The 11104-nt window shown below is 39.7% G+C and overlaps 1 protein-coding gene across 1 annotated transcript; it reads left to right on the forward strand.

Moving 5' to 3' along the window:
- Window positions 1-6018: 6018 nt before the first annotated feature.
- On the forward strand, window positions 6019-10600 carry LOC103952651. Its single transcript, XM_009364302.3, has 3 exons — window positions 6019-6299; window positions 6938-7434; window positions 9363-10600. Exons 1-3 carry the CDS (start codon window positions 6281-6283, stop codon window positions 10218-10220), a joined length of 1374 nt encoding a protein of 457 aa, XP_009362577.2. The 5' UTR covers window positions 6019-6280; the 3' UTR covers window positions 10221-10600.
- Window positions 10601-11104: the final 504 nt, after the last annotated feature.

The following is an 11104-nucleotide window of genomic DNA, read 5'->3' on the forward strand; positions in this document are numbered from 1 at the left end:
AATTGTCTCGCACTTAAAGATGGAATTTAAGATGATGGATCTTGGGAAAACTCGTTTATGCCTTGACTTGATGTTCAAGCATTGTTTTGATGATACTTTGTGTCACATCCCGTCCCGGGGGGGACCACTTCCCCGGCCCGCTCCACCACCGTAGCACGATATTGTCCACTTTGGTCTTACCATTCCCTCACGGTTTTGTTTTTGGGAACTCACGAGCAACTTCCCAGTGGGTCACCCATCATGGGATTGCTCTAGCCCCCTTCTCGCTTAACTTCGGAGTTCCTACGGAACTCGAAGCCAGTGAGCTCCCAAAAGGCCTCGTACTAGGTAGAGATGTGAATATACATATAAGGATCACTCCCCTGGGCGATGTGGGATGTCACAATCCACCCCCCTTAGGGGCCCGACGTCCTCGTCGGCACACACGCGACCAGGGTTAGGCTCTGATACCAAATGTCACATCCCGGCCCGGGGCGGATCACTTCCCGGGCCCGCTCCACCACCGTAGCACGATATTGTCCGCTTTGGGCTTACCATTCCCTCACGGTTTTGTTTTTGGGAACTCACGAGCAACTTCCCAGTGGGTCACCCATCATGGGATTGCTCTAGCCCCCTTCTCACTTAACTTCGGAGTTCCTACGGAACCCGAAGCCAGTGAGCTCCCAAAAGGCCTCATGCTAGGGAGGGATGGGAATATACATTTAAGGATCACTCCCCTAGGCGATGTAAGATGTCACAATCCACCCCCTTTAGGGGCCCGACGTCCTCGTCGGCACACACGCGACCAGGGTTAGGCTCTGATACCAAATTATCACATCCCCGCCCGGGGGGGACCACTTCCCGGGCCCGCTCCACCACCGTAGCACGATATTGTCCGCTTTGGGCTTACCATTCCCTCACGGTTTTGTTTTTGGGAACTCACGAGCAACTTCCCAGTGGGTCACCCATCATGGGATTGCTCTAGCCCTCTTCTCGCTTAACTTCTGAGTTCCTACGGAACTCGAAGCCAGTGAGCTCCCAAAAGGCCTCGTACTAGGTAGAGATGTGAATATACATATAAGGATCACTCCCCTGGGCGATGTGGGATGTCACACTTTGGTCTACCAGTTGAACTACACCTCGAATGTGTTACCTTTGAGTATACCTATGATCTTCCATACACTATATGCAAATGAGATCCTTGAAGAGGTTATGGAATCCGAAGTTCCATAGCTGAGTTCAACTTTGCACTTTATTGTACGTAGCTCATTGCGTTAAATAGGACATCTCATTCGTTGTTGATCTATTCGTAAAGATGCAACATTGCGCCTAAACGCAGTCACCGAATTGGTATTAAAGACGTTTTTCCGCTACCTTAAAGGTACTACGAATTTGGGCTAATCCCAATGCATCCCAAGTGGATTCGAGCTGATCCTTGGAATGATGTTTGCCTTATTTGTTATGTTGACGTTGATTGCTTATCAAACCCGCATAAAACATATCCCCGAATGGTTATGTCTTTACCAGTAGGGATATCGCAATATCTTGAAGGTCCACAATATGACCTTAGTTGTGAAATCTTTGAATTGTTCCAAGACTTACCTCACTTCACTACGCCACATATGAGACATGGTTAAAAGATCTTGTTGAGCATATTCGAAGTATTTGCTGTTTTCATCCATCGTTGAGTCCCAACGACTATCCATGAAGACTATGTCGCATGTATCAACCCAACCAAGACACGATACATCAACGCAGTCAACGCCAAGACATATTGCGTCTACATCAGCAAAGCATTAGGAGATTGAAGTTATGCAAGTCAATCCCAGACAACTTTGTCGACATCAAGACGTCACTGCTGAAGTCATCTTTCTAAAAGCTTGTACAAAGAATTGGTATGCCTAACTATTCATATGCAATGCTTGTAGTTCTCATTTGTAAGTTTTGTCAAACTCAAGGGGAGTATCCAGAAGTATACTCACTTGATCTTAATGTACTTTTTTCTCTACGATTATAAGCATTTTTCCCACTAGGTTTTTACTATCTAACTAGGTTTTGACGAGGCACCCATCATGGACTGGTCATACCCTTATGAGTTTTTCTATTTGCTTCCAGAAAACGTATAGTTTTGACTTTTAGTCTATGGGTTTTTATCCCACCTTGGGTTTTACGATAGCAAGGTTTTGTGAGTTTTACCTTTTATGCATTCTTCCATTGATTTGAGACTCACATTCGCTCATTATGCCGACAAATTCATTAATTATACTTACTTCATCGTTGAAGACCTGATACGCCATTTGGTTAAGAATTTACACATTCAAAGGGGAGTGTTGCAGTCCTATTAAATTAGGAATGTGATCGTGTAAATCATAGTAGGGTAAGAAATTTATCTTCCCTACTACTATAAATAAAGGCACAATGAGGTGAGATAATACACTGTAAACACGAAAATTCTGTAACAAATAAAACGAGAACACGTGTACAAAGTAGATTTGTATTGATGAATTTGTAGGGTTACAATCTCTGTTTACAATTTTCCTCTGATGTAGCCTTCAAATTTAATGTAGATGCGTAGGTTGTTGATTCAAAGGTCGCGATGACTTGATCTAGGACGAACGATTGAATGATTGTTTCAAATTTTGAGCTTGAAACAATGCGTGGATAGTCTTCACCTTAAAGCTACGAAAAAGGTAGTGTTGATGTAGGATTTCATTGATTCAAGGGTCTTTGCAACTTAATCTTGAATCGAACGTCATTACAAGTTTTGCGCTTGCAACAAAGTCTTGAAAGAATCGGCACAAGTGCTTGTTGATTCTTCAAGGGAATGCTTTGGCTTAGGTCGAAAGAAAGCTTTGGCTTTGGTTGTATATTCTTTGAAGAGAGCTTTGGCAGCGTATTAGTCTTCAAAGATTTGGCAGAGGTTCTCTTTTTGTGAGAATTTCGACCTTTCAATGTAGAAATTGTCAACCTCATGCTTGTCTTGGGACCTTGTATTTATAGACTTCCAAAGCCATGCCTTTGGGTGAATTTGGCTTTGATTTGTGTCTTGATTCGTCCATGGGAGAATTTAGGCATGTTTTGTGTCTTAATTTCAGCCACTTTCCCTTGCTTGGCTGAATTATAGGGCTTGTTACCTATTTTGTGAGCAATCTTCAATTCTTGCTTATTTTGTGAAGATGTTTTAGCTTTCTTTCTAGTTTTGGGAGCAATTTGGACCTCTTGCCGATTTTAAGAGATATTTTCTCCCTTGTGCCAAATTTTAGGAAGGTTGTGTGCTTCCTTTGCTTGATTTGTGCCACATGTCATTAATAACTTGTCCAATTGTGATGAGTCATATGTCACGTGGAGCTTTGTGATGTATCATTTGCATGCAACGAAATTTACATGTCTACATACATACCTCACAATTACACATCTCTCTTTCTTTCTACTATTGTCGCGCCCCTCTTCTCTATTTTCCTATTTTATTTTTTTCTTTTAATTTCAGAATTTGTTTTTTTGTTAGGTGCCGATGGCTATTCAATATTTGAAAAAATTTTAAATTAATTTCAATCTTTTAAAATAGGGAGTTTTAATGAAACACTCCCGTTACTGTTCACTTTTAACGAAAAACCATATTTTTACCTTTTCTTGATACTATCCACCACACCTTTATTTGTCTTTTTTCATTAAAACTAAAGTTTTTTTGAGTTTTCCCTTAGTTTTCCTTTTAAAATATTATAGATAACTATTTTTAAATAATCCTTAAATATTGGATAGTTATATCAAGTTATTATTTTTGTTGGATAATCTCTACTAATTAATAAAGCACTCATTGTCAACCAAAAACCTATGAAATTACAAGTTTAACCCTTTAATTAAAACAGAACATGAATAAGAAATATGGGGCAAAAATGTATTTTCACACAACCAAATTTTGCTTTTTTTTTTTCAAAGCCTCTTCTACTAACATATCTATAATTAAAAATAAAAAATAAAAAATAAACACTTCCCACTCCCACATTCTCTATGACTCTTTCTCTCTCATTCTATTTCAAAAACAAAAATAAAAAATTTTCTCACACACTTTATGTGTGCCCATACGCTAGTTTCAATAAAGGCAAGACTAATGGCGGCCTTACAATGAAAAAGTTAGGTATTCGGTAATTGATCAACTGTTTGTCAGAATATAAGTGGTTGCTCATTGCGCAAAATATATTGGCAGAATTAGTCGGCCATTTGTGCTCCTAAAAGTGTGGGGGGATTGGGTTTCAGGAGCCTCTTGAATTATAATTTGCCCTATTGGTGCAATTTTGACGCCTTATCTTTGAACCTGCAACTTCATGGGTCCGCATTCTCTGTGGCCGCTACTTTCCATTTGGTGACGCCCTCAATGCCACTAGGGGATCCTATGCCTCATAGGCTTGGAGTAGTCTATTACAGGGTCATGCTGTCATTGTAAATGGGGAAAGATGGTAGATTGGAGATGGTAGAAAAGTTCATATTTGTCAAGATAAATGACTCACCTCTACTACAAATGGTCTCCTACACCCTACCACTCTGATTTCCCGACAACTTGGCTACGATTGTACGTGATATGACCTCAGTTGCTGACCATCGATGAAACCTTGGGCCTATGCACAATCTTCTTTCTACCTCGGAAGGTGAGGCAATTAAATCAATACTTATGGGGGATCTATCCACTCTTGATCGTCTTATTTGGCCATGGTCCCTTAATGGAGATTATTTAGTTAAATCTGGCTATGCCTTTGGTCATGCGATTAACTTGGACAATCACCCTCCTTTCACTTCAAATCTTAATCAATCTCACTCTATTGATCATGTTTTTTGGTTTGGGGCATGGAAACTGTACCCAAAATCAAGTTTTTTCTTTTGGAGGATTGCAAAGTGTCTACCCACTATGAAGGGTCTCTATCGTCACCGTATCCGGGGTGATCCGTTCTGTCCCATTTGTAAGCAATTCCCCGAGATAGTCGAGCATATCTTATTCCTTAGCCCTTGGACCTCGGCGGTTTGGTTTGCGTCCAGTTTAAATTGCCGCATTGATCGTTAATCTGTAACCACCTTTGATCGATGGCTACTGGCATTACCAAAATTGGTGGATGGTAATTAAATGTCCTTGACAAGAGTTTTAACTTCAGTCTCCTTCTTATGTTGGGAAATTTGGAAATCTAGATGTCATGGAAGTTTCAACAACGTGATACCATCCCCTTACAAAACGATGAAACTCACGACGGCGGCCGCCAACGAGTTTTTCAATGCACCTCAAACTACCCCTCAACCCAATGGGTTGTGACGCCTCGTGGATGAATCTTCTTCTCAATGTGGGTCTCAGTGTGGTTGTCAGGGATGATTATGCCTTGATTACATGTAAGGGAGCTAGGGGTGTTGCTGTTTTCCCCCTGGACACTGAGTTCAAAGGGCCACTCGTTGCCATGGAGACGACTATGCAAAATAACCTCACCAGGGTTTTTTTCAAATCCGACTCGGCCGAGCTTGTTCTAAATATCAATGGTACAAAGAGTCAATCTTGATGGTCCAAATTCCCCATTCTAATCCAAATTCGTAGTATAAGCCACCCGTTCCAGTTCTTGAAGTGGTCCTGGATTCTCCCCGCCAAGCGAATTTTGCACCTGACTGGGTTGCCTCGCATTATAAAAGAAGGATGCGTTCGAAAGTCTGGGTCCCCAGACCCCTATTTGCTCTTGTCCACATTATTTCCATCCATGGACTACCTCACTAGGATTTTTATAACATTGGTTTGATCAGGGTGGTGACTAAAGCTTCGCTTCAAGTCTCGTATAGTTAGCCGCTCAAACCTTTTGACTGTTTTGTTTATTTTTGAGATGTGTTATTCACACACCTCTTTAATTTTTGTCTTGCTCTATCCTGACCGCAACCTCGTGGCTGGTGCTGTTCTAGTCTTTGTCTTATGCTTTGGAGCTTATGGCTCCGTCCTTTATCAATGAATTCCTCTTGTGACCCAAAAAAGACAAAATATATATATATATATATATATATATGGAAGATGGTTGCTCAATAAGTAAATATTTAATTCAGAATCCAGGAATAAAAAAAGTTTTGCTTTCAAAATCTTCCAGATGTATCTTTCTCAAACAACACAGACCTCATTCGGTCCCAAGTCAACATCATCAACCTTGAGATCCAATTTCATAGGAAAAAGAAGACCCAAGATATTTTTTCTCTGCTCTCTCTGGATTCTTTTTAGTTTCCCACTTTGTTCAAGTAGTGGTCGAGCAACAATATCAGTAGCAAAACCCAGGAATTTGAGCACAAATTCATGCTCCAGATGTTTTCAGGTAAGTTCTTTCTTTGATTTTTGTCACTTTTTCTGCTTCTGGGTGGTGGAAGTTCTGATTTTTATTGCGTTTAGGAAACCCATGTCTGGATTCTTAAACTGTGGTGGTTAATGTGGTTTTTAGGTGAATTTTCCAAGTGGGTTCGTTCTGTTTTCCGAAATGGGTCTAAGTCATTGGTTTCTGTTGTCAGTTCCTGGTTGTCTCATTTGCAATTAGCTCTGTTAGTATTTTATGAATTTTATTATAGTAAGTTCAACTGTGTATTGCAGTACATTTTGAATAAGAAACTAGTTAAGGGTTGACTACACAGCGTGGGCGAGTAGTAAATTATGCACATTCAGCCGTTGACGGAGGGTTGATGAATGTATATCACTATGAAAATAAGTGTAAATCTAAATCATTTGAGACTGTTTTAGTCCCAATTTGTGTTGAAGTTCTTTTGTTTTCATAAATGTTCAAGCGGACTTACTACTGCTGTGCCATATAGGTCAGCGTGGCTGTGAGCCTGTGACTTGTATTTGGTTGGGTTTTATTGGATATCCCTAGGTTTCATTTTGTTAACTGCAGCATTATCTTGCAGAGAATAAAAAGGATGAGGAACAAATACAGGAAACTAACCAATTTCCATTGCAATGCAGGGAACATCTGTTCAACGTCTGTGGTGGTGTGGAGCTTGGTGGGATGTCTTCTTATGTTTCATCTGTACACTCTTGTTCAGCCAAAGGATAGGTTGCGAGGAGAAATTCAAGTCCAAGTGAGTCATCACCCACAGTTCAATGAACTTGAACAGGTGGAAGAGGAAAACATCCAAATTCCTCCGAAGAGAAAGCGACCCCCACATGCTGCAAAAAGAAAACTAAGGCGACCAACTCCTCTGATTGATGAATTTCTTGATGAGAATTCTCAAATTAGACACGTATTCTTTCCCCTGAAGCCTGATATTGATCCAATGAAGGACACAGGAAATGACAGCTACTACTACTTCCCTGGAAGGATTTGGATGGATACTGATGGAAATCCTATTCAAGCCCATGGAGGTGGTATTTTATTCGATGAAAAATCAAGGACATACTATTGGTATGGGGAGTATAAAGATGGGCCCACATATCATGCTCACAAAAAAGGAGCAGCTCGGGTAAGTGATTTACCTTCCTCTGAATAGTCATACGCTCAACTATGGTTTTGATTTAAAATGTCAGTCCTTATGGCTTGTTAGGGATGAAATTGCTATTTTCCACACATTAATTGTTTGGTCTCTTTACAACATTGGGGTTATGTAGTTGATGCTAAATATAGATCTTAATTGCATCTGTGATTTCTCTGTGAATAAATTAACCTTGAAATCCAATTTTATACTGATCTAAATGAAGCTAATTTAGAGTTTTGCCTTCATATTAGTTGATATCAACTATGGATTATGGAACTACAGTTGCTATTCAGGTTACTACTTCTGTTTTGTATTTGACTTTATTCCCCTACCTTGTACATACCTTGCCGACTTATAACAATTAAATAGGTGTGGTGGGAAAGTAGAAAATTAGAAGTGAAAAGCCATTTACAATTGCACAATGCCAAAGAACCAAAGTTCAGGGGATGCAATAGTCAGTGGTGATCCCATATTTGTTGGTTCTTGAACTGAAAATTGCATTTAGGGTTGGCAGCATAATTGGCATGTTATAGTCATGACTGTATTCTATTACTAAGATAATGACTTGGAGTAAGAAAGAAATTTACCCTAGTCGATTAGTGAATACATCACTTCAACAACTTCAACAACAACAACAATAAAAACAACAACCAAGCCTTGTCCCACTAAGTGGGGTTGGCTGTATGAATCCTAAAACGCCACTACGTTGGGTTTTGCGCCAAGTCTTCTGTTAGCTCCAAGTACTCCATATTTGTTAATACAGTCTCTTTCCATATCTCTATCCAAGTCTATTGAATGAGTTACTTCTACTTACAAAATACAGTGACACCATGACAGATGATCATAAAGAAAAAAATATACTAATATTATGAAGTAGTTGCAGAGCAGCAATTAGAAAACATATCGCACTAAGGAATTAAAAAATAGACCTAAGATGATGCAAAAGCTGCAGCAATTTGCAATGGGCCTTTAGGGCCACCCCTGATATCCACCTAACTCTTAGGTTGCATCTGATAATGTGCTATCGCTTTAACAATTTCTAGTAACACGTTCACATGGTATGTTTTGAGATGTAGGATTTCTTGTGTAAGTAGCTCCTGTTGATTAGAGCCTTTCATTTGAATACTGTAAAATCATCCACTTGGCTAATCCTGATGAGAAAGCGTTTGAGTAGCCCTAAAGTTCAGTTTCAGGGTTTATGATTCAAACTATATTGATATATTAAAGATGTAGCAAGCAACTTCATGTAGGCTTTATGGATTCACCAACTCTAAATCATTTACCTAAAAATCAATAGGCCTGCATGTTTTGCTGGACTGAGAATATTTTGTAACACCATGCTAGAATTTATGCTACCTGGGTTTCAATTTGCCTTTCTGTATTCATGTTGGAATCTGCACAAAAGATGCAATCTTCTCCTTCGTAGGTGAGAACCGTGTAAGTGAAAGATCTGGCGGATTTGCTTGGTAAAGTAGGTGATTGTGGATCAAGGCCTTTAAAGTGCAATGACAACTATCTGACCAAAAAGTGGGATCTGAAAACTCTATTCCCTTCAAGTTGGAAAGCATGAACTTTTTTGTTAAAATGACATACTGTATTGTTTAAAAAAAAAAATAGAAGAGCTTTAGTTGTTCAATATGGATTTTGGGGGTTGAAAATTTGTGTATGAAATTGACGGTTCACTTATTTTAGTGAGGGTATGGTGTTTTTTCATTTTTCAGTAAGTGTTGCTAGATTTCCAGTAAGCCATGTGTTGCTATTCTAGACTTCATTACGTAGCATTATAATTAGATGCATACTTTTGTTCACCATTGCTGCACTTATGAGTCCTTTTTAATTCATCCGTTTTTTTTTTTTTCAGCCGGAGTTTTTTTATAAAATTTAAGCATTGAATTTCTGTATTGTCTTTTATTTAGGTCGACATCATGGGAGTGGGTTGCTATTCTTCCAACGACTTATGGAAATGGAAAAATGAAGGTATTGTATTGGCAGCAGAAAAAGAAAATAAAACACATGATCTCCATGAATTCAATGTTCTTGAGAGGCCGAAAGTGATTTACAATGAGCATACAGGGAAGTACGTTATGTGGATGCACATTGATGACGTTAACTATACCAAAGCTTCTGTTGGCATTGCCATTAGTGATTACCCAACTGGTCCTTTTGACTATCTTTACAGCCAACAACCCCATGGATTTGATAGCAGGGACATGACAATCTTCAAAGATGATGATGGTGTTGCTTATCTAATATACTCCTCCGACCACAATAATGAACTTCATATTGGACCATTGACTGAAGATTACCTTCACGTGACGAACGTCATGAGAAGAATTTTTGTGGGACAACGTCGGGAAGCCCCGGCTCTATTCAAGCATGAAGGAACTTATTACATGATTACTTCAGGCTGCTCCGGATGGGCTCCTAATGAGGCACTGGCGCATGCAGCAGAGTCAATCATGGGGCCATGGGAGACCATGGGAACCCCCTGCGCTGGAGGGAACAAAGTGTCTCGACTTACCACATTTTTTGCACAGAGCACATTTGTGCTTCCTGTGCCGGGATTTCCTGGTTCATTTATCTTCATGGCAGATAGATGGAACCCGGCAGACTTGAGAGACTCGAGATATGTATGGTTGCCTTTGATAGTAGGGGGGCCAGCTGACCGGCCCCTCGATTACAAATTTGGGTTCCCGCTATGGTCAAGAGTGTCAATATATTGGCATAGAAAGTGGAAACTTCCTCAGGGGTGGAGCGGGTGGAAACAAATATAGGGTCTCTCTTATATCATCTGTGTATCTTACGTATGAAGGCCATGGATATTCTTTCACTGGCTTGCCAAGTTGCCATGGTAGTGGTGTTACTGTAAATGAAGAGCATATAGTCTACTTGCACGCAGAAGAAACGAAGACGAGTTTATAGAATGTTTCAATCTCAAGCACTGCCGGTCAACCTCTCTTAGCGTTGAGGAAGAGTGCTTGCGGAAACAGATTGCTAATCATATAATTTTTTTTTTTTCCTAATATCACTTGATTTCGTCGTTAGTTCAAGTTCTTATGCGAGTGAAGATTTTCCTTTAACCCCTTTTTATCCAGGTTCTTTGAAAATGTAACATGTCCCATATTATGAAACAAAATGAAAGATTAACAGGCAATCGTACTCAGTTTGGTGTCTCCCTTAAAATTCAAGAATACTAAGTTTGACCTTGGAAGAAAGGAATGCCAACTTTTTAATACAACGTATTGTAGGTTCTAAGATTAACGTGTTTCTGTAAGTTAGGATTGTGCACAAGGGAAGAAGGGGTGTGCCGAAATTATTTCCCATAAATTTTGTCACCTTGCTAGTTGGTATTGTGCTAAGTTTTTTTTCCGAAAGTTGAAAGGTAGCCTCAAATTCAAATCTGCTCCTGAGTCGAAAGCTTACATATATGGTACAGTGGTGTCCCGTACCAATTAAATAAAAACTTGTAAGTTTTTGTCCTCATTTCCTTGGTAAAGAACGCCATGCGGCAATGCGCCCATCACGCCATGTTATATGTTTCGTAGAATTGACATATAACGTGTTAGGTTTAATGGCCAAGGCAATATACACGCTTCCTTAAACTCGAGTTTGAATTGAGCAGTTACTAAAGAGAATAAGTTGCTATCGATTAGTAAGG

Source organism: the organism of the source record quoted next, unplaced genomic scaffold (assembly GCF_019419815.1).
Source record: "Pyrus x bretschneideri cultivar Hongxiangsu unplaced genomic scaffold, Pyrus_bretschneideri_v1 Contig8, whole genome shotgun sequence".
NCBI classification, from domain to species: Eukaryota; Viridiplantae; Streptophyta; class Magnoliopsida; order Rosales; family Rosaceae; genus Pyrus; species Pyrus x bretschneideri.

Coding starts and splice junctions, on each gene's coding strand:
- LOC103952651 (XM_009364302.3), top strand. Junction 7,435..9,362: donor ACAAAAAAGGAGCAGCTCGG/GTAAGTGATTTA, acceptor TCTTTTATTTAG/GTCGACATCATGGGAGTGGG.